The sequence below is a fragment of the Nycticebus coucang genome, chromosome 15 (genome assembly GCF_027406575.1).
Source record: "Nycticebus coucang isolate mNycCou1 chromosome 15, mNycCou1.pri, whole genome shotgun sequence".
Classification (NCBI taxonomy): Eukaryota; Metazoa; Chordata; class Mammalia; order Primates; family Lorisidae; genus Nycticebus; species Nycticebus coucang.
In genome coordinates, this window is record NC_069794.1 from 74,450,778 (window position 1) to 74,474,954 (window position 24,177).

The window sequence follows — 24,177 nt, forward strand, 5'->3', positions numbered from 1 at the left end:
CACACTGAAACAGCAGCGCATACATTGCCCCTTTGGTTAATACTTTAGTGCATAATTGCAAGATGTTTCTTTTAGGTAACCGGTATAACAATCGAGTCAGAAAGCTTTCACATGGATTCTATTTTGTTTTTGTATGAGACAGAGTGTCACTGTGTCGCCCTCAGTAGAGTACGATGGTGTCACAGCTCACAGCAACCTCAAAGTCTTGGGCTTAAGCGATTCTCTTGCCTCAGCCTCCCAAGTAGATGGGACTACAGGCACCTGCCACAACACCCAGCTGGGTTTTTTTTGTTTGTTTGTTTGTAGTTGTCATTATTGTTTAGCTGGCCCGGGCCGGGTTCGAACCCACAGCCCTGTGTCTGGCTCCCTAAGCTATGAGCGCCGAGCCAATGTGGATCCCATTATCTAATCTGTATTAGTCCATATTCCAATTCTGCTGTTACTGTTCCAGTAATGTCCTATTCAATAATTTTTCCCAGGCCAGTATCACTCCAGAGACCCCCCCCTGCAAGGACTGTTTTTTAGAGACAGAGTCTCACTTTATCACCCTTGGTAGAGTGCTGTGGCATCACAGCTCACAGCAACCTCCAGCTCTTGGGCTTAGGCGATTCTCTTGCCTCAGCCTCCTGAGTCGCTGGGACTACAGGCACCTGCCACAATGCCCGGCTATTTTTTGTTGCAGTTTGGCCGGGGCCAGGTTCGAACCTGCACCCTCGGAATATGGGGCTGGCGCCCTACTCACTGAGCCACAGGCACGGCCCTGCAAGGACAGATTGTAGTGTGTAAGGTATTTACTAGTGATTCCCACTGTTGGGCTGGATTCTCCCTTGCCGTTTTCTTCAAGAAGTCTTGAAGTCTTCTTCTGCATTTTTTTCTTTTTTTTTTTTTAATTTAAGATTAATATAAGGGTACATATGATGATGTTACAATGTTTGCTTTTGTAAGGTATAAAGTCCGAGTTGTCCCACATACTCCTACGTTGTATCTATTAGGTGGGAACTTACCAGCCTGCCCTTCTTGAATTTAATTGTGTTTTTCTGTTGTGTGGGCCTATAGTTATTAATCCATTAGTTTCAACTTAGTATTTACTAAGTACATGGGATGCTTGCTTTTCCATTTTTGAGACACTTTACTGAGAAGAATGTTCTCCAAATCCATCTAGGTAAATACAAAATATACAAAGTCTCCATCCTTTAAATATAGTATTTAAAGGCTATATAGTATTTCACAGTGTACATAGACCACAGGTTATTAACCCATTCATGGGTTGATGGGCACTTTGGTTGTTTCCAGCTCTTTGCAGTTGTGAATTGAGCTGCTATAGACATTTGAGTGCAAATGTCCTTATAATAAAGTAATTTTTTCTGCATTTTTTTCTATATGCTTGATTCCCCAAGGCAGCTAAAGGAGCAAATCACTGTTACTCCATTTAATTCTCATAGCAGTTAAGTAACATTAAAATAGTCTTGAAACTCTTACATCTCCCCATGCTCTCTCGTTATGTTCTCACTATATGCATAGTCAAATTTCTGTCTTTTTATTTTGTGGGTGGAATGAGATTAAAAGGCCACCAGGGACAAATGGCTACCAGGATCAAGTGAGTTGTAGCTAAATTTCATATATTTCTTAGTGAAGAGAGAACTTTATTAAGCCTGTTAATAAAGAACTTTGTTAAGCCTGTTACAGAAAACTAAACCTGTTGTCAGGCTAGCATAATTTGAAGAAGGAAACTATGGGCCAAAGTCATTTAAAAACATAAATACAAAAATTATAAATAAAATATCAGCAAATGGAGGGCAATTGTCTATTAAAATAATGAAGTATTTGATCAAATATGATTTATTCCAGACATATAAGAAGGAGGTTTGAATTTTTTTTTCAGGTGTTATTTTTTATTTTAATTTTGAAATAATTTCCACTGACAAAATGTTTCAAATATAATACAAAGTATGCCTGTATAACCTTTACCCAGCTTTTCCAAATGTTAACTTCTTATATAAACATATATAATTATCAAAACCAGGAAGTTAACCAATAAAAATGTTATTAGCTAGACTATAGAGCTTACTCAAGGTCTTATTCAATTGACCCACTAATGTCCTTTTGCCATCCAGGATCTCATACTACATTTTAATTGTCATTAAAGTAGTCTTCTTACAGACAACCATTTTCCACATGTCTTATTACAAAGCATATGTCTGTGTCCTATTACTGATGATCCAAACTTTGCTCACTTGGTTAACCTTTCTAAATATCACTGTATCAACAAAATAAAGAAGAAATAAATGATCCAATCAGCAGATGCTACAAAAGTTTTGAAGGAATTCATCTTCCATTCCCTAAATAAGAACTCTAAAACAGGAATAGAGAGAAGCCAGATATCCACAATCCATACTATTTGTAAAAACCAGTTGCATATTGCCATAAATGGTAAAATTCTATAACTGTATCATTTTAAATAAGAATTAGTTAAGATGCCTTGCATCACTATATAATTCAGCACTGTTTTGGAACTTTGTGCAGCAGCCAAGAAGATCTAATAACTATTACAAATATTAGGAAAACAACAAACAAATTCTGTGCTTATACAAATATGCTCACAGATGATAGGGCCATGTAAATATGCTCATGGATAATTATGTATCTATAAATTATGTTTCTATAAAAGCAGTAGAAAAATACTACAATTATAAGATATTTTGATAAGGTGACCAAATCAGTGATAAATATATAAAAATCAGGGCCAGGTGAGGTAGCTCAGCCATATAATCCCAGTACTTTGGGAAGCTGAGGCAGGAGGATCACTTGAGACTAGGAGTTGGAGGTTGCTGTGAGCTTTTATAATGACACCACTGTACTCCAGCCTGAGCAAAACCCTATCTAAAAAAAAAGGAAGAAAGAGAAAAAAGAATCATCACTTTTGTCTATCTTAGGAATCAATAGCTTTTCTTTTTTACTGTAGCAATGGACATCTAGAAATAAAATACAAAGTGGGTATTATGTAGTAATTCCTTTCAAAATAGCAATTAAAATTATACATGATAAGAATAATTTTTATTGTGCCTGCGTGAAAAAAATAAAATCTTATTGAAGTATACAAATTAAGATTTGAACAATTGTGAAGCATACTATTTCCTTGTATGAGAAAACAATATCATTTAAAAAAAACCCTCTAAAATTAACATATAAATTAATGTGATGCCAAATAGAATCAATCCCAATAGGGGAAAGAGGGGGCAAAATTGTAAAATTTTATTGAATTATAAATAGAATTACTGAGCACTTGAGAATAAGTATGCATAGCACAGTCTGAAAAGACCATGGGGTAGACATGTCCTTACTAAATACCATAAAGACTATACCATAAAGCCACCATAGCCAACCAATGTCATTGGCAAAGAACTAAATATAGAGATTCTATAACTAGATCTCAGTTTTAGATTCTATATCTATAATATATGAAAAGTTGATAAAGGTTAAAGGTGATCTTTCAGTTTAGTGAGAAAAGTTTGGATTAATTGTGTTCTCACAGCAAGCTCTTTATTTGGAAAAAAATTGGATTCCTATTCAGAAAAATGAATTCCAGATATCGTAAAAACTTGAATGTGAAAATAAGACTTTAATAATCCTACAAGACACGTCTGAAACCATGTTGAGTTTCAAGAAAGGGAAACTTCTATAACCACCATTGGACACTCAGAAGCTATTCTTGACCCTTTAAACACTGAAAGCTTTTAGCCAGGTCCTTATGCCAACTTGTACCTATAGTACCAGCTACTTGGGAGGCTGAGGGTGGGAAGATTGAGTGCTTTGGCCCAGAAGTTTAAGACCAGCCTGCACAATGTAGCAAGACTCCATCTCTCACACCATTTTTAAGAAATTAGCCAGATGCTATTGGCACTTGTAACATAGTGGTTGCAGCATTGGCCACATAAACCGAGGCTGGTAGGTTCGAACCTGGCCCAGGCCAGCTAAACAACAATGGCGACTGCAATAAAAAAGTAGCTGGGTGTTATGGCGGGCACCAGGGCAGCATAGTGAGACTCTGTCTTAAAAAAAAAAAAAAATTAGCCAGATGATATGGTTAGTGCTTGTAGTCCCAGCTACTCAGGAGAGTTGAGGTGGGAGAATTGCTTGGGCCTAGGAGTTCGAGACCAGCCTGAGCAATACAGTAAGACCTCCATCTCAAAAAATAAATTAATTAAAATAAACATTAAAAGCTTTTATATGGTAAAAGAAACCATTTTGAAACTCAATAGCCAAATGTTGTAAGGGGATAAACCATAGACAGAAAATGGACCTACGCACCTGACTAGACATTTCATAGAACTGCAAATCCAAATGTGTATACACACACCTATTTTAAATATATGAAAACTTACTGAAACACTCTGGTAGTTGGGAAAATGTAATTTTTTAAAGTAAGAATGAATGTCTTAAGTTTTTCAGACTGGAGAATATTAAAAGACCATTATAACGACCATTGGTAATAGGGAATCAGGATAAGTTTGCTGTTGTCTTTTGCAAGGGGGGGAAGAAAACAACTGGAGACTTTTATGGAAGCAACCAAGCAACATCTAGTAAGATTAAAAACACAACAACCCTACTGCTGGGCCTCCTTCCCATAGTGATACAAGATAAATTATATATGTTATGATGATTTATAGATGTTTGTTACATGTTTGTGGTAGCAAAGAACTGGAAATAAAATGAATGCCTCTCAGAGGATGAATGGCTAAAAAAATAATGGTACATCTGTACTATGAATTATTATGCAAGTATTAAAAAGACAGAATTAGTGTCAAACCCAAGAGACTTAGAGGGCTTTTTGTGATGTATTGTTTAGCAAGAAAAGCATAATGAAGCAAAATGTATATAATGTCCACTTTTTGTAAAACAAACCACGATTTCTAACTCTGCCCATGTGCATGCACACTTACACCATGGACGGCGGAGTGGAAAAGACGTAGAGCTTGCTGTGCCTCATCATAACCTAAAGATGAAGGACAGGACAGGATCTAAAGTGGGAAGAAGTAGAAAGTTAGGTGAAAAAAGACATGCATGATATCACACTTGCAGTAATGCAAAGCAGTGGAGGTGAAGGTACGCCCTGAAAAAGTGTGTGAAGATTCTGAGATGTTTGGTAGGAGCTACTTTTAGTCACAAAACAGACAACTTGTGGGGGCTGTATGGACCAGACAACTGTACATCAATTTCTTCTTGCAGTTTTTGTAGCACTTTCAAATCTCAGGGCACCTTCTATTCTGCTCTTGGATGAAGGAAAAGCATGAGACTTTGCCAGCCTTTGTCACCACACCTCTCGTTGTGTGATCCTAGCAGACGTGGGGAAGGCCACTCAGTCTCTAGATCTTGGTGTGAACTCTTCTCCTGGAGACACGAATACTGTTCCCATAGACCTGAGAGCTTCTGGGTCTCTGGGTATGGCTTCGATTGATGCTGACACTGGACAGTGAGTAACCAGGCTCAGAATCAAGTAAAGAATGACCTTCAGGCCACATCATGTCCTGGGTTGAAATTACATGAAATGACATGTTTCTTCCAACCCCTTCCTTAGCACCCAGCTTTATCTTTCTAATGCAGACATGTGAGCATGCTCCATATACCTATAGCGTACAGGTGAAAGTCAAAGTCTTAGAAGGTGCCATGTCCCCAGGAAGTCATTGTCACAGGAGGGTGTTTGGCCTCCTCCCATCCTTGTCATACTCCACACCCTCAATTAGCCACTGTCTATCATCCTGTGTGTCTTGGAAGATCCTTCTGACAGAAGACAAAATTAAAAACATTTAAAAATCGAATTGGCTTGTATTATCAATTCTGGAATCAGACAACCTCTCATGCTAGTAGAATGAGTGCTTTAGTGAACTGAGCAGAAGATGCTGGCTCAGTAGTAAGGAAAGGGCTGAAGAGTCTGGGCATGTGGCTCACATTTACAATCCCAGCATCTTGGGAGGCCATGGCATGAGGACTGCTTGAGGCCAGGAGTTTGACACTAGCTTCGGCCGCGTAGCAAGACTCTGTCTCTACAAAAAAAAAAAAAATGGAAAAATCTGCTGGATGCAGTAGCACACCCCTATGGTCCCAGCTACCTGGGCTGCAGAAATAGAGGGATAACTTGAACCCCAGTGTAAGCTGTGTCATACCACTCCACTCCACTGGATGATAGAGCAGGAAGCTGCCTCTTTAAAAAATAAGAAAAAGGCACAAGGGTATATGTGAATCCTAGTAAATGTGGAATGTAAAGGTCTTAGCAAAATAACTAAGAAAATGCTACAAAAGCTATGTTAACTAATGTGATGAAAATGTGTCAAACGATCTATGAACCAAGTGTATGGTGCCCCACGATCATACTAATGTACACAGCTATGGTTTAATAAAAAAAAAAAAAAAAAAAAAGAAAAAGGCACAAGAAATCAGAAACAGAATAAAAGCTGATTGGTTCTTTCAAAATGACTGTAGGGTTAGAATAAGAAAGAACTCCCTTCTTCTGCTGGCTCAAGTTAACTGGGTCCTTCCAGATCAGTTGCTTTGAATTTCCTGGGGTCTTTTTTGAAAACTTGTATATTTCACAGTTCAGTTGAATGAAGCCACTGGCAGCTGGAGTGACTCAGTTCTGTTTTCATCTGGTCTTCTGGGGCCAAATGCCAGAGCTAAGTCCAAGTGATGGCCTCCTGTCAACTTTGTTCAACAACTCCAAACATGCTCCTGGATATCACGGATGCCTGGGAGTGTGGTGGGGGTGTGTCTCTCATGGGGAAGCTTCCTTTGGTGCCCCTCACCTCAATGGGTCCAGTACCCTGCAGGTCAGATAGCCTTTGGTACACGGACCCTTTCATGGCTCTCCCTTCTCTTCCTTCATCTTCTCCCCTCTAAGTAATTCCCTAGAGGTCCATGTTTATGTTAAAATAGTTTAACATAGTAAATTGCACATAAGCTTCATGGACACCCTGTAATTTGTCTCTATACCTGTCAGCCCACTGTCACCCAGCCCACCTCTGGGACCTGCTTCCTTTCCTTCTTTCTGCTTCGGTTTGTAAATCTCTGTTTTCCTGGTGCTTACCACAGTGTCTGGCCCGTAATTCATTCACAAGAGCATCTAATGGGTGAATGAATGGATGAAGTCCTGTTATGCTTCCTGAAATTTGAGTATAAAACCAGAGTGGGAAGTTGTAAAATTGGACCTCAGCCAGTGCAAGCAGAAAGCACAACACTTCACAGAACTAACAGTGGTACCATCCTACATTGCTGCCCAGTTTACAAAGGAAAGTGGTTGTTAATTGAACAAAATTTCTTAGTGAATCAAATATTTTATGGTGTTGTTTTCAGTGTCCAGAGTTCCGTGCATTCATTTTACACTGATCAACATAAAAATGGTCTTCCATTTATTTTCTCTGTTTGGAGGGTGTCTAGGGAGCCATGGATCATGGAATCTCAGGTTTGGACTTGACTGGAAATGAAGTCATCTTTGGGGAAAAGAGAAGCACTGAAGCTGTGAGAATCAGGAGGGCTGCCCTTAATGGTTTATTGTTCTCCTGGCAGATTTTCACGGCTTTGCCGCCCTTCACTTTGGGAATCTTTGAGAGGTCTTGCACTCAGGAGAGCATGCTCAGGTTTCCACAGCTCTACAAAATCACCCAGAATGCCGAAGGCTTCAACACCAAGGTAAACAGTGTATGCTTATGGAATTGTCACCTCAGAAAGGCTTGGTTCTGCCTTCTGCTGTTTCACTCTGGTCATCTGCTTGTGAGACAGCTGAAGCTTGAGGGGAACATTTGAGCAGCACTGATACCACACCTACCCACCCCCCCACCACCACACACAGCAAGTCCAGTGAATTGGAGATGGCTTCTGGGGTGATGTTCCCATGATGCGTGGGGTGCATCTTTCAGTTCCAGTTTGCTGACTCCTTTCCACCATTCTCAAAGCCTCTGAGGTCAGTGCAGCCAATAGTACCCACACTCCAGGCCCTTCAGGATCAGCCTGCAGCCTTGTGCTGAGGCCTGCCGGGAGCTTGCCTTTCTGGGTTTTTATTTTGCTAGATCTGGACACAGGGACTGAGTGAGTCATGGGGTTTTTTTTTGCGTGGGGTTTCCTTTGTGTGTGTGTGTTTTTGTTTTGTTTTGTTTTCAGACCAGAGAATCAGAAAGGAGACCGAAGAGGTATAGGTAACCCTGAGATGTGCAAGCAGAAGCTGGGTTGGATGTTAAAAGATTGCACAGTTTGGAATGGCAAAAGCCAGTCATGGCTGAGAATGGCAGAGCACTCAGGTGCCCCTGCCCGACAGGTCGGCATGTGCCTGGCAGGGAGAGGAGGGGATCAGATGTGGACAGGGCTGTGTTTCTGTCTTAGGTTTTTGAGCAGGTAGGATTCAGAACTTCAGACAGAGGTCTGTCACCCGGTTCAGTTACAGTCCTCTGTGTTGTGGTTTTTACAGTTTGTGTGGGTGGCTCCTTGGGAGCTCATAACAGTGACCTCTCCAGGCCTCAGCAAGAGCACAGCCTCCAAAGGCTTTTACTGACACAAATCCTTCATGGCTGCCCTGCTGTGAGCAGGTGGAATAGGTACGTCTGAGACTGGACAAAATGAAAGGGACCCTGTTGGTTAGACTATCTTCCAGAGAGACTTGGGTGACTGGCTGTATCAAGTGTTGTTCACTTTGATTCTATTAAAGGGACCATAAGAACCATTTTCTCTGCATTATTTATGTAAATTAAATTTGTTTTCTGTAATTTTCTTTGCATTATTTATGTAAATTAAATCTGTTTTCTGTAGAGTTTGGATTCATAGCCCATCTAAGTGTGGACGTGAGTAGGGAATGGACCCTAGTCAAAGGCAAAAGAGTTGAAAAGGAGCTCTCTGAAAAGAGCCTAAAATTTATTTATCTCTCTGAAAAGAGCCTAAAATTTATTTTCAGGCACTTTGAAATTTTCCTTTTCCTTTCTTTTTTTTCTTTTTGACAGAGAAATCAGAGAAAGAGTGGCGCAAAAGGGGGGAAATCCTACCATCTTATAATAATGTTTTTCATTATGTTTAATTGTCCCCCCACTACTTACTTTCAAACTATGTGACAATTCCCAGAACAAAGTTGGAGACTTTTAGGTGTATTTAATTTGGCTTTAATAGTTCTTTCATCTCAGGGGTTAAGAGGACAATTAAAATGTGTTGATGAAACTAAAGTTTAGGTTAAACTGAACTTGGTGTTCTTTCAGTTCATCTTTCAAGCATTAAAAGAGAATTTCTAAACCCAGAAATTAAAGGTTGAATAAGAGAGATCTAAAGGGATCGAACAGAAGCGTGAGCATGCCATGGGAGAATTTACAACTAAAACGTTTTCTCATGCTTTCAAAAGTACATATGAGTTTCAGTCTATTACGAACAATTTTGACCTAATACCCTTTTCCTGGATGGTTGTAAAATGTTGTCTCTCCTAACAATGGTGAAGAAAACTAAGCACTCCTTTTCAGTCATGAATAGACTGTGTGTTGGTTTATATGTATGTGTATTCATATTTTTCTCTTTATACTATGGAATAAAATTAAGAAATAGTTGGCTTTTTTTTTTTTTTTTTTTTTTTTCAAATTCAAGAATAATATGCTGCTCCTGGAGCTGGGCAGCAGGCTGCCAGGACCCTGCACAGTGCGGCATTTGTTGAGCTACACAGAGGTCAAGAGTTTGGGGGCAGCTCCTGACTCCTTTGGTTTGTTTTTCCCGTAGGTTTTCTGGGGTCACTGCATCAACGCCTTGGTCCACTCCCTCATCCTCTTCTGGTTTCCCATGAAAGCATTGGAGCACGGTAATGGCTTTATGATTTTAACTGTCCACAAGTAACATCACAGCTCCTCTGGTTGCCAGTGTATTCACAATTTTTTTTTCCCAGTTCTGTAGAGTGAGAAATTACAAGAACATGTTTTAGAGGGAAGCCGTACCTAAAATCTGATAAGAGCGGGTTCCAGGTTTACAGCTCCTAGGTTTCTTCAGTTCTGGCTCTGAGAACTCATTTTCTTACCAGTTGACTGGATGGTGTGAATATAAGGACTTCCAAACTCAATTTTTAATAGCTGTTTGAGTCAGGGATCTTGAAGAAAAGGACTGTGCTATAAGGAAAAGTCAGTAGCTCTTGTCCATGACTTTGAAATTCTCTGTTAATTACTTGGGTATTCATTTCCAAGCCTCTTTTACCCATATGCAGCATAACTCAAATCTTATAAGAGTTTAATCTTATTCCTAGGGTTTTTTTTTTGTTTGTTTGTTTTTTTAGTTTCCTTTCCTTGATGTACACCTTCTGAAGTTATAGTTTTTCTGAGGACTGATTCTCCAGAGCAATTGTAGTCTTTAGAAAGTTGTCTGTCCTCTAGCAGAGGATGTCTGAAAACCGTCCATGGCTGACTTTGTGTTAGTTTACGCTTCTTAATATATTCTAACACAGCCTCCTTAAGAGACATACCTTTAGTCTCAGAAAATGAAAATGTATCGTGAGAAAGCTACTCTTTCATCCCTCTCAAATAGTAACAATGCCCCTGGGAAATATTACTCCAAATGTTGACTAGACAAGGCCTTTTATTGTTCAGAGAACTAAAGAATATGAAGTTTCCAAGAGTCTTTGTTTCTGTGTCAATGTGTTTTATGCTTCAAGCAGAAACGATTCATCCTCACTGATATTCTTTAACCTATTAAATACTGACAAGAGAAAATGCGTGCTCAGCCAATTTATTATGCCCTATGACCTGCTCTTTCAATTTTATCAGAGTTCCTTTTCCTTCAAAGGTCCCTAAGTCTTTAGATCAGAGAATTAAATTTTCCATTTCTAGTCCCAGTCCCATAAAAGAGCATTCTAGTGAAATCATTTTCAAATAACTTTAAATCTTTCTTGTGATTCATTTTTACTCATAGTGGAATTAATTTGTTTTAAAATGGTTTGTAAGTAAGGGTTTGCAAGTATAAGAGGGCTTTCTTTATGCGATTTTGTTTCAGAAGCTATGATTGTAGCCATCACTGTAGCAAGACAGACCTGGTGATGGGGAACAGTGTGTTTAATGAGTGTAAGAGCAAGTTGGGTGGTGATCCTTCTGGACCTGAGCCTAGGGTTTTGTAGTTAGGAAGAGAGAGCAAATAGCATGGACTGGGCTCAAGTGAGACCCCCTACCCTTCTTCTCTAGATGTCCTCCTGTGTTCTGAACTCAAAATTGCTTTTCCTTGGACTCTCAGATGTTTTACAAGATGGTCATTTACTTGCCCATTTTCAAAGGAATTAATGTGGCCTCCCTGCAGCAGAGACAGTGGCTTTCTAGTTCTGGAGTTATGATCATTTGCTTTGAGTTTGAGGCTTGTGGTTTATGATGGAATCATTGTAGTTTGCCGGAATTTCCATCATGTAATTCCATTCATTCTCCAAATGTGCTATATGTTAAAAAGGAAGTAAAGTCCCAACAGTTGTTAACTTACCTAAAATTTAACATGAAGTGAATTTTAAGTTTGGTTCTATGATCCTCATCTATTTCCCTGACATTTGGCAAATTGACTGCCAGCCAACCAGTGAAGTGCTTTTTTCATACATATACTATGACCACAGTGTCATTATTTCATTATATTCACTGACCTTTCAGTATAGGTTTTTGTTTTAAGTTATGTTGCAAATAATAACATACTGAGCGAAACAGTTTAAGGTGAAATAAATTGTAAATATGAAGTGTATTAGCACTGAACAACAGAAAACCATTGGTGTTCTTTTTTTTTTATTAATTTTATTTTTTTAATTAAGTCTTTTCCATTGGTGTTCTTGTTCATTAGTTGACTACCTCTGAATATTTTAGAATTAGTATAATGTAAAAATTATTACATGATTGCTCATTAACCTTACTAATTTATGTAATATTTATGTCCAAAACACTATGAGGGAAAACTGTGAGCAGATCACCACTTGAAGGGTGGAAGATAGGGAAAAGTTTGAGAAGGCAGTTAAACCGGTTTGCAGAGGGCTATTAATGTGAGGTTAGGAAATTGGGATGTAATTGTTTAGGCATTCAAGGGTCAGTATAGCATCTTGGTCAAAGAGAGCTTTATGATCTTCACAATTTGGGAAGATGAACCTATTGTGTTTTGTCAGGTGAATGGTAGAAGGAAAACTGGTAGGGATACTCTGCAGATCTCTGGATGTTCTAGGGGAGAACTTAGGGAGGGTAAAAGCCAGCAATGGGATTGTATTTGGAAGAGGAGGGAACACGTTTGAGAAGAACATTTTTTTTTTTTTTTTTATTGTTGGGGATTCATTGAGGGTACAATAAGCCAGGTTACACTGATTGCAATTGTTAGGTAAAGTCCCTCTTGCAATCATGTCTTGCCCCCATAAAGTGTGACACACACCAAGGCCCCACCCACCTCCCTCCTTCCCTCTTTCTGTTTCCCCCCCATAACCATAATTGTCATTAATTGTCCTCATATCAAAATTGAGTACATAGGATTCATGCTTCTCCATTCTTGTGATGCTTTACTAAGAATAATGTCTTCCACATCCATCCAGGTTAATACGAAGGATGTAAAGTCTCCATTTTTTTTAATGGCTGAATAGTATTCCATGGTATACATATACCACAGCTTGTTAATCCATTCCTGGGTTGGTGGGCATTTAGGCTGTTTCCACATTTTGGTGATTGTAAATTGAGCTGCAATAAACAGTCTAGTACAAGTGTCCTTATGATAAAAGGATTTCTTTCCTTCTGGGTAGATGCCCAGTAATGGGATTGCAGGATCAAATGGGAGGTCTAGCTTGAGTGCTTTGAGGTTTCTCCATACTTCCTTCCAGAAAGGTTGTACTAGTTTGCAGTCCCACCAGCAGTGTAAAAGTGTTCCCTTCTCTCCACATCCACGCCAGCAGCTGCAGTTTTGAGATTTTGTGATGTGGGCCATTCTCACTGGGGTTAGATGATATCTCAGGGTTGTTTTGATTTGCATTTCTCTAATATATAGAGATGATGAACATTTTTTCATGTGTTTGTTAGCCATTAGTCTGTCGTCTTTAGAGAAAGTTCTATTCATGTCTCTTGCCCATTGATATAAGGGATTGTTGGCTTTTTTCATGTGGATTAATTTGAGTTCTCTATAGATCCTAGTTATCAAGCTTTTGTCTGATTGAAAATATGCAAATATCCTTTCCCATTGTGTAGGTTGTCTCTTTGCTTTGGTTATTGTCTCCTTAGCTGTACAGAAGCTTTTCAGTTTAATGAAGTCCCATTTGTTTATTTTTGTTGTTGTTGCAATTGCCATGGCAGTCTTCTTCATGAAGTCTTTCCCCAGGCCAATATCTTCCAGTGTTTTTCCTATGCTTTCTTGGAGGATTTTTATTGTTTCATGCCTTAAGTTTAAGTCCTTTATCCATCTTGAATCAATTTTTGTGAGTGGGGAAAGGTGTGCAAGATTGTGGCACACCTGTGACATGCTGGGCCCTCTGAGAATGCCCTGGACATAGACATCAGCAAACCTGATGCTGCCTGTCTTGTCCACACGGTCTCACCCAAATCAGAGTTCGTGGTCAGGTGTTTCCAACATTGCTTAATCACCGGCTATGGGCTATGGGTGAGGCTTATAATACAGAAACACAACCTGGTCTAGTGAGTCAGGGAGTTCTTGGAAGATGAGTAGGGGTCAGATGGGACAGGAGAGATGTGAGAAAGGTGGGAAGAAGGCACGTTCCTTGCCAGGACCTGAGCTGTCAGGGGTGGGGGAAGCTGCACTATTGACCGTTCTTTGTCAGACTCTGATGAATGTTTCAGGACAGTAGTGTGGTAACCTCCTGCTGTCTGAATGTTCATATGTCCCCCAAATTCCTATGTTGAAACCTGCCCCACAAGGTGATGGCAGTAGGAGGTGAGGCCTTTGGGAGGTGATTAGGTCATGAGTGTGAAACCTTCGTGAATGGGATGAAAGCCCTGTAAGAGGGACCTCAGAGAGCTCATTTGTTCCTCTACCACATGAGGAACGGATCCTCACCCAACACTGAACCTGCCAGTGCACGCATCTTGCACTTGCAGCCTCCAGAATGGTGAGAAATAAACTTCTGTTTATAAGCCATGCATTTATGGTGTTTTGTTGTAGCAGCCCAAATAGACCAACACAGGCCTCCTCCCCCTTCCTAATCCTCCTGGCCACTGAATGTGCCTCTGTCTACTTCCAGGATCCCCTGCGTGGTGGGCAGCACCACCTCCAGCCAAGCAGCCATAGCACAGAGAGAGGGTCTCGGCTAGAAAAGGGGCAAAGGAGGGAGGGAGGGATAGAGTGTGCCTACCTGGTGGGGACTTTTTCTCAGTGCAGGGTTGGTAGTGGGAGTTACATGATGGGGTGGACTGCTCTGCACAGAAGTACACAGGATTTGTCAAGATTATGGGTTGGTTTTTTGGGGGGTGGGGGAGTGAGGGTGGGGGTAGCAGGGAGTCAGTGGCGGAATTAAGAAAGATTGTTAAATTCCAGAGGACCAGTATGTCATCTAATTGGATTACTTGTTTATGTGTGCTGATTTGCTGTCTTCAGTACAAGTGAGTTCTTACTATACTCTGATAATAAGAGTTTGGAAAGATATATCTGCTCCACCCACAAAGAGGCCTGGAAGCACGCACCAGTTTGAAACAAACTGGGGTGCTTCCGAAGTCTATAGAACCCTGGTCTAGCAGATGAGCACCTCTAGGCCTCTCCCCACCCACCAGGTGCAGCCAGAAGCCATCCTTCAGGTCCCAGCCCATACCCAGAGCCCTGTTGTGGTGTCCCTTGACCAGAGATTAAGGTCCCTACAGTAGCTTCATCTCTCCATCTGATACTGTGTGAATTGTGTCATAAAGATGGAGAGTTGTACTAGAAAATTCTCTCTTCACCATCCACGTAGAGAGGCTTGGGTACATACAAGGGCTGTTTACTTTGAGCACGACAACATAATCATTGGGAAGAAAGATTTTTGAGAAGGTGTGGGTACATTGTTCATTCCCTAGAATGTTCCAATAATTTTGCTTTGCTTATTTTTGTGTGGTTTTGGAGAGACTTTTCAAAGCACTCCTTTGTTGATGGAGTTTGTGATGATTCATTTCAAGTTTCAAAATAAATTTTTCCGCTCAAGCAATTCAGTAAATCAGATTTCTTCCAACCATCACAACCTTATGCTTACTCCCATGGTGTGCCAGCAACTCCTACCCTGTGATCTGAAAAGTGATTCTAGGTTGAAATCAGGATGTCACCTCCACAGGGACCAAAGTTCATCAGGAGCCCTGGTGTCACCCACACTCAGCTTTCCCACTGGTATGTCCAGTTAGCATAATTGAGCAACCCTTCTTGAAGTGGAATGTGGTTATTAGCAAAAGAACATAAAATCAGTTTTGATTTTATAACAGGAAATTTTCAGATTTTTCTTGATGGAATTTCAGAGGGAGCTGATGGAAAGAGAATATACTTAACAGCAGAAAAGGGCTCCTAAAAAATTTGTTCTTGATTCCTCAGAGCCCACACCATGGAAACAATTGTTCCACCTTTTAAGAAGAAAAATTACCATATGGATACTTTTGTATAGAATTAATTCAGCTAAAGGGCCTTTCAACATTGGGAGAAGACTATTTTATACTTTTTAATAAACATATAAAATAAAATTTAGCATACCTCTCTCACCCTATGGCACTGTGGGGTCTTATTAGGTTAAACTATTTCTGATCTGTAAACCTTGTTAGTGTAAACTCGAGTGTTTTATATCATGTCAATACTGATGATTTGCATAATTTCCCATTAAGCTAAATTTGGGCAGGACCGCCACTGTTCTGTGAGGTTGCAACTTCTTAAACTCAATTATTCACTCATTAAAAAAAAAACAAAACAGAAGATAAATGAGTATTTTCCTTATGCCAGGCTCCTGGTGGGTTCTGAGGATGCAGTAATGTATATAACAGACAGGTTCCCTGCCTTCCTGGGACTTACACATCGAGAAGGTCAGACTGTAACAAGAGTGTTATCAAAGCAGAAGGTCAAGATCAATGGAAGGTATTCCAAGAAAAACCAACCTGGGCTGCGTTTTCAGGGCTGCTTCCTGGAGGATGTGGCAATAGAGTTGATGGATAAGTAGAAGTGAGCTTAGGAAAAGAACAGAGGAAAGTTTCAGGTGGTGGGAATGAATAGTTTGGGGTGAGGAAATGGCTCCAAGTTAAAGAAGGCATATGTGGGGTAGGGAGTGGGGTTAGGTGTAGGATTGTGGGGCACAGATGGCCTTGGAATGTAAGTGTAATGGAAACCATTGAGCCATATGTTGTGATTTCTTTTAATATAACCACATGGGCAAGGATGATTGTTGGAGTCCAGTTGGTGACCTCTTGTGTGGTCCAGTGTAGTGATTATGGTGGTAGAGAAGAGAGTGGGGGCTAGGAGGTAGAATTGGAAGGTTCCCTGCTCCACCTGATCTGTGTCTTAAACCTATCAGGAGAATGTGCTTTTGCAGCCACAAAGGCCAACAAAATGCTATATTTTAAAGAAACAACACGCTGGCATTTTGTTCCCCTTTAAAAGTCACTGACAGTACTGTGTGCAGTTTAGAAAAGGTCTAAAATAAATTTAAAAGATTCCAAGATGGGCCTGAAGAGCTAAATGGCACAGAAGGAGGCCCTGTGGCCTCTGACATCTGAGAAGACCTATGGAAAGGGCAGAGTGTGATATTCATACAATCCTGACACACACAAGTGAAGGAAAGGGAGCTTGCTTCCAAACAACTAGAAAGGCAGAATATTCTGAACATTTTTTAGATTACACAAATAAAACTAGAACTCATAAATCTAAGTCACTGGTTTCTAACATGTATTATGAGCTTTCCAAATTCAAATGGAAATTCTTTGTTTGCTTTGGTTGGTTTCCTTTTTTTTTTTTTTTTGTAGAGACAGAGTCTCACTGTACCGCCCTCGGGTAGAGTGCCGTGGCGTCACACGGCTCACAGCAACCTCTAACTCTTGGGCTTACGCGATTCTTTTGCCTCAGCCTCCCAAGCAGCTGGGACTACAGGCGCCCGCCACAATGCCCGGCTATTTTTTGGTTGCAGTTTGGCCAGGGCTGGGTTTGAACCCGCCACCCTCGGCATATGGGGCCGGCGCCCTACTTACTGAGCCACAGGCGCCGCCCTGGTTTCCTTTTTTTTAATTTTTTTTTTTATTAAATCATAGCTGTGTACATTAATGCAATCATGGGGCACCATACACTGGTTTTATGGACCGTTTGACACATTTTCATCACACTAGTTAACATAGCCTTCCTGGCATTTTCTTAGTTATTGTGTTAAGATATTTACATTCTACATTTACTAAGTTTCACATGTACCCTTGTAAGATGCACCACAGGTGTAATCCCACCAATCACCCGCCCTCTGCCCCCCTCCCTTTCTCCCTTTCCCCTATTCTTGGGTTATAACTGTGTTATAACTTTCATGTGAAAGCCATAAATTAGTTTCATAGTAGGGCTGAGTACATTGGATACTTTTTATTCCATTCTTGAGATACTTCACTAAGAAGAATATGTTCCAGCTCCATCCATGTAAACATGAAAGAGGTAAAGTCTCCATCTTTCTTTAAGGCTGCATAATATTCCGTGATATACATATACCACAATTTATTAATCCATTAGTAGATCGATGGGCACTTGGGCTTTTTCCATGACTTAGCAATTATGAATAGGGCTGCAATAAACATTCTGGTACAAATATCTTTGTTATGATGTGATTTTTGGTCTTCTGGGTATATGCCTAGTAGAGGAATTATAGGATTGAATGGCAGGTCTATTTTTAGATCTCTAAGTGTTCTCCAAACATCTTTCAAAAGGAATGTATTAATTTGCATTCCCACCAGCAGTGTAGAATTGTTCCCTTTTCTCCACATCCACGCCAACATCTCTGGTCTATGGGCTAATCTTACTGGAGTTAGATGATATCTCAAAGTAGTTTTTATTTGCATTTCTCTGATGATTAAAGATGATGAGCGTTTTTTCATATGTCTGTAGGCTGAAATTAGGGAAGAAAAGGCGATCAAGGGTATCCATATAGGGTCAGAAGAGATCAAACTTTCACTCTTCGCAGATGATATGATTGTATATCTGGAAAACACCAGGGATTCTACTACAAAAGTCTTAGAAGTGATCAAGGAATATAGCAGCGTCTCAGGTTACAAAAGCAACATTCATAAATCTGTAGCCTTTATATATACCAACAATAGTCAAGCTGAAAAAATAGGTAAGGACTCTTTTCCATTCACAGTAGTGCCAAAGAACATGAAATATTTGGGAGTTTATCTAACAAAGCACATGAAATATCTCTATAAAGAGAACTATGAAACTCTAAGAAAAGAAATAGCTGAAAATGTTAACAAGTGGAAAAACATACCATGCTCATGGCTCCGAAGAATCAACATTGTTAAAATGTCCATACTACCCAAAGCAATATATAATTTTAATGCAATCCCCATTAAAGCTCCACTGTCATACTTTAAAGATCTTGAAAAAACAATACTTCGTTTTATATGGAATTAGAAAAAACCTTGAATAGCCAAGACATTACTCAAAAATAAAAACAAAGCAGGAGGAATCACGCTACCAGACCTCAGACTATACTACAAGTCGATAGTGATCAAAACAGCATGGTACTGGCACAAAAATAGAGAAGAAGATGTCTGGAACAGAATGGAGAACCAAGAGATGAATCCATCTCCTTACCATTATTTGATCTTTGACAAGCCAATTAAAAGCATTCAGTGGGGAAAAGATTCCCTATTTAACAAACGGTGCTGGGTGAACTGGCTGGCAACCTGTAGAAGATTGAAACTGGACCCACACCTTTCACCATTAACTAAGATAGACTCTCACTGGATTAAAGATTTAAACTTAAGACATGAAACTATAAAAATACTAGAAGAGAGTGCAGGGAAAACCCTTGAAGAAATTGGTCTGGGTGAGTATTTTATGAGGAGGACCCCCCGGGCAATTGAAACAGCTTCAAAAATACACTACTGAGACCTGATCAAACTAAAAAGCTTCTGCACAGCCAAGAACACAGTAAGTATAGCAAGCAAACGGTCCTCAGAATGGGAGAAGATATTTGCAGGTTATGTCTCCGACAAAGGTTTAATAACCAGAATCCACAGAGAACTCAAACGTATAAGCAAGAAAAGAACAAGTGATCCCATCGCAGGCTGGGCAAGGGACTTGAAGAGAAACTTCTCTGAAGAAGACAGGCTTTGGTTGATTTCAAATGCAGTAAGAACAGCTAAGGTAAAGCTCCGACTTGAGCAATTGCTTTTCTATATAATGACAGTGTTCCGCCTCATACATCCTGAAACACGAAACTGGGTGGAAAGGGCCATTGTTTTCATTCAGTTCAATATTTTTTGTGTTTCACTGTCTCTTTTAATAAATGCTGTGTTATGTGTATTTTAAACAGCTGAGTCTGGTGTGATGCTGTAAGGAAGTGTGAGCAGTGTTCCCAGATTTCACGCTCAGAGGAAGCTGAATGAAGGTGTCTTAAGCTAAAGAATCCCAGGGGCTGTGCCCACAAAGATTTGCTTCTCACCATGTCACTGTCTAGTGGGAGAAATTCACTTCAAGGGTGTATTGACTGTGGTTTGTTTGTTTGGTTTTTTTCATTTTTTAAAAAAGTTTTTTTAAAGACAGGGTCTCACTTTGTCATCCTCAGTATAGTGCTATGGCATCACAGCTCACAAACCTCCAGCTCTAGGGCTCAGGTGATCTTCCTGCCTTAGGCTTCTGAGTAGCTGGGACCACAGGTGCCCACCACAATGCCCAGCTATTTTTTGTTGCAGTTTGGCTCGGGCCAAATTCGAACCCGCCATCCTCAGTATATAAGGCCGGCGCCCTACTCACTGAGCTACAGGTGCCACCCGACTGTGTTTTTCTTATTTTCCATATTCTTTTTTTTTTTTTAAAGAGTCTCACTGTATGGCCCTTGGTAGAGTGCTGTGGCATCATAGCTCACAGCAACCTGCAACTCTTGGACTCAAGCAATCCTCTTGCCTCAGCCTCCTGAGTAGCTGGGACTACAGGCACCCACTACAACACCCGGCTATTTTTAGAGATGGGGTCTCTCTCTGGTTCAGACTGGTCTCAAACCTGTAACCCCAAGACTATACTTTCAGGGATCATTTCTATAGTTCGTTACTAGAGAAGTCTCTCTGAATGTGTAGAGCACCAGAAACCATGAGGAGGCGGCTCAGCGTTCTCTCCTCAGCGTGAAGCCAGCTCTTGGTGTTGCATTAGTGGAATTGCCGTTTGCCATTGATGATCGTTCTTCTCTTCCTTTGGGGGAGTAAGAGGGAGAGGATGCAGTCTGAGTGGTTTCCCTTATAGCTAATGGTTTCACGAATAGAAGCAGGGTTCTTTTGCTTTTTTTTTTTTCTTTTTTCTTTTTGTGAGGCATTTAACAAGTGGCCCGTAAGCTTCTCAGTTTGAAGTACTTTTTATGCAGTGATTTGCTTTTTAGAACAACTGTTTTTTGGGGGTTAGAGATGAGGTTGTGTGTTATCTTGAGAAACTGTCCCGGCTGTTTTTTGTTTTTGATTCCAAGTAGGTGGTGATCGTAGGTCGTATGTGAAAAGTCAGTTAAATCTTGGGCGGCACCTGTGACTCAAAGGAGTAGGTTGCTGGTCCCATATGCCAGAGGGAGTTCAAACCCAGCCCCAACCAAAAACTGCAAAATAAATAAATAAGTAAACAAAATAAAATAGTAAAAAAAAAAACAAAAAAACCTATAACCCCAGGCAATCTGCCTGCCTTGGCCTCCCACAGTGCTAGGATTATAGGCGTGGGCCACTATTTTCCATATTCTTGATGCTCTGGCATATGGGGTCTTGATAGTGGAAAGACTGCCTCTCCCAGGGCTAGCTAATTCCTGAATACAGCACATGATTCCCCTGCATGTGTGCCTTTGATACACAAACCAACCACACCTCCAGCCACACCTTCACTGCACCCTCACTCAGGCCAAGCCAGTGTTCCCACCCCCACCCTTCCATTACTCTGGAGGCACCTGTCACCAGGGGACCCACCCCCCGTAGCCCAGAGCCCACCAGAATTACTCAGATTATCTAATCCTAAATTTTCTCAGTATATGGACCCTGCCTGACCTGTTCTTTTCTGCTAGGGCCGTGGGCCGTCCTCTGGCTGCCCTCTCTGCCTCCTCACCCACCTGGTGCTTCCCCCATATCCCTGCATCTCCCACTTCTAAGGTCTGTGAGTGTCATCCTCTTCCATCGTGATGGTCATGTCCATGTCCACCTGCTGATTAAAACATACCCTGGTCCATATCAACACAGGGGGACTCCATTAGTGCACCCTCCGCCTCAACTCTGGGAGGGACGAGAAAAGATCATTTGGAGGATGGGTATTGTTTGCCCTTAACTGTGTCTACCAGGAAGTGATCCATCATTTCTGCTCACGTCTGATTGGCAAGAACCATTGTAAGGGCCCACCTTTCGCAGAAGGCCAGGAAATGTCACTTAGCCATACAGCCAACAGTAAGAAACATGTTGCAGCCTCGCTAGGTGACTGTTTTGTAGCCTCGCTAGGTGACTGTTTTAACATTGCAAATTTACTTTGTATCATTTTTACTTCCTTTTTCAAATCTATTTTTACTAAACAAAAGCATTAAAAAAAGATTGAAATTTGAGTTTCATGTCCTTAACTTTATCCAGCAGAAATGGCAATAGAGAAGAAAAAAATCCAGCAAAAGGTTTATGTAACCACAAATTTGACCCAGCAGTGCTGGTTACAAATGTAATGTAATCACTAACACTTGTATAAACCCTACCTTTTATAAAGCACCCTCCAATATTTTATGCCACTCTTTACAGAGAAAGGAAAAAGTAATTTTTCTCTTCATGAATTCATTATGTTGGAAACAGAAAGAATAGTTTCAATTATAGTATAGTACAGTATAGTACAATTTCAAGTATGGTACAATACAGTATGACCAGGTAAAGTTCTCGAAGTTTATTCTTTAATTAATTATCTTAAAGTTGGACTATGTCTTCACTCTTGATGCAAGTCTAGTCGTAGCTGGCTGTGTGTGCCTCCTGTGAGCTCCTGGAGTATTTCAGGTTAGAAGGGAGCTGGTGCAGCTGGTGTTAGAGGGCTGCCGAAAGTTCTTGAAGTGAGGGGGGAGAGAGGGTAAAGCAAGAGGAGCTTAGCATCTGCTTTCCAACCAGAATGTCTTGGCCATTGCCTGGATGTCCGGGGAATGGTGCCACTTCCACCTTGACTCTGCCTGCTGAGTCCTAGGAGGGAGATGCCTAGTGTACCAACTGAGGTGTGCACTGATTGTTACCGCACTGACAGTAGACACATATGCACACCCCGTCTGTTTTCCAGATCATTAAACCCTGTTATTTCTTGACCATGCAGCACTATGCTATATAACTTTGTCTGCAGATCTTGTCCTTTGTCAGAGCCATTTCTGAACATATTTTGTGGTTTAGCTGGGTGATGATGTAATGTTTTTAATGAGCATTTAATCAAAATGGCATCTTTAAAAAATGGCATCAACTTAGTCCTTTGGAATATTCTGAAATAAGTTCCTTCATCATTCTGTCTGTTCATAAAATGAGACATATTTTTTGGACAAATTGTGGCTTTTCCCACAAGTGTTTTTCAAAGAGGTTTTTGCATGCAGCATTTTTGGGCCGTTACTGCTAATGTGGACGGCCCCTGTGGTTTTGTCCCAGTTGTTTGCAAGAGTCTGTTTTAGTGACTAGGTTTCCAGACCTCATTTGGCTAATCCTACATTCTGTGGGTCCCTGGACCCAACCAGATTTTGCAAATAATATTAAGTGTGTGAGAATAGCCTGGCCTTCTGCCTTGGGTCAGTGGATCCTGAAGCAATAACACTGTATTGTTTCTAAGAGCCCGGGACAGGCTCTCTATCATTTTATGACCCTCTTCATGTGTGTAATAAGCATTATATTAGGTTTTACATCATTTGCAATCACAAACTGTTTTCAAAATGACTCAGTGTTTTATCAAACCCAGCAGGTGGGGAATTTTTCCTACTCTTTTTCCTTACCCTGTGAAAGTTTTCCCCTGGGATTTGGGGCACAGATAATGCCCTCTCTCAGCTCAGCCCTTTCCCAAGGGTGGATCTGCTCCTGGATTTGTAGAAGGCTTACTGATCTCAGGGGTTCAGGTAAATTCAGCTGTTCTGATGCAATGGGCCTTTGTATACTAATGATGGATGGTTTCTGCTAGGAAGGCTCAGCTCCACTCTGGTTAAAGTAAGAAAACAAAGGTCTGGTGAGGTCACATCTCTTCACAGGCTCTTTGCATGGATTTCCTTTATAGGGACCTTTTTAGAGCCTCACAAGATTTGACCCTTGCTGACCTCACCCATTCTTGCAGGCACCCCTGTAACCCCACCCTGTCTCCTCAGCACACCTTTTCCACCCTGCCTGATGTAGACTAATCTCCTTTTTCCCTGAAATTTCCTTTTCCCTCTCAGCTGCCTCCACACCCACCCTTAAATATCCACCTATACTCCCATATTGCTTTCTCTGAAATAATGTACTTATTACATTTAGGGTTGTCCAACCTGTGGCTCATGGACTGCATTCCAATTATGTGAGGATTTTTTTGCTTATCTGTGGTGTGAGATATCACAGAAAGTATGCCTAGACTTTTTTTGTTGTTTGTTTTTGCTCATCAGCTTTTATTGGTGTTTGTGTATTTAATGTGTGGCCCAAGACAATTCTTATTCTTCCAGAGGTATGGAGAGAAGCCAAAAGGTTGAACACCCCTGCTAGTGGAAACCTATTGAGGGGAGCTCAACTATTCACATAGGTTTGGGGACATCTTTTCCCACCTTTCAAAAAAGTATACTTTTCCCACCTTTCAAAAAAATAACTAAAATAAAGACAGTAAAATGACAGAAAGATATTTTCTTGTGAGGAGTACTAGTATCATAGCAGTGCCCTTAAGATGAAGCAGAGTGGGAGGGAGGATTTTGTCAACAACTTTGCTTGAGAAATAAACTGCACAATCAAGTTGGGCTTTTCCAACCTTGAATTATCAACAAGTAGTTTGTCAGTATGTTTATACACCAATGGCTTCTTCTTCTTCTTTTTTTTTTTTTTTTTGTAGAGACAGAGTCTCATTTTATCGCCCTCG

General features: G+C 40.6%; 1 protein-coding gene and 1 non-coding gene across 5 annotated transcripts in view; both read left to right on the forward strand.

Moving 5' to 3' along the window:
* The window catches only part of ATP8A2 (ATPase phospholipid transporting 8A2), a 752,313-nt gene that overhangs the window by 558,548 nt on the left and 169,588 nt on the right, over positions 1-24,177 (forward strand). For all 4 annotated transcript variants that reach the window (XM_053563905.1, XM_053563906.1, XM_053563907.1 and 1 more), the window contains 2 exons: positions 7,558-7,680; positions 9,733-9,811. In XM_053563905.1, coding sequence (XP_053419880.1) covers positions 7,558-7,680; positions 9,733-9,811 — 202 coding nt within the window. The remainder of the gene's footprint in view (positions 1-7,557; positions 7,681-9,732; positions 9,812-24,177) is intronic.
* On the forward strand, positions 20,144-20,359 carry LOC128567159 (small nucleolar RNA U3). The gene has a single exon (XR_008374802.1). It is a non-coding gene; the product is annotated as a small nucleolar RNA U3 (small nucleolar RNA).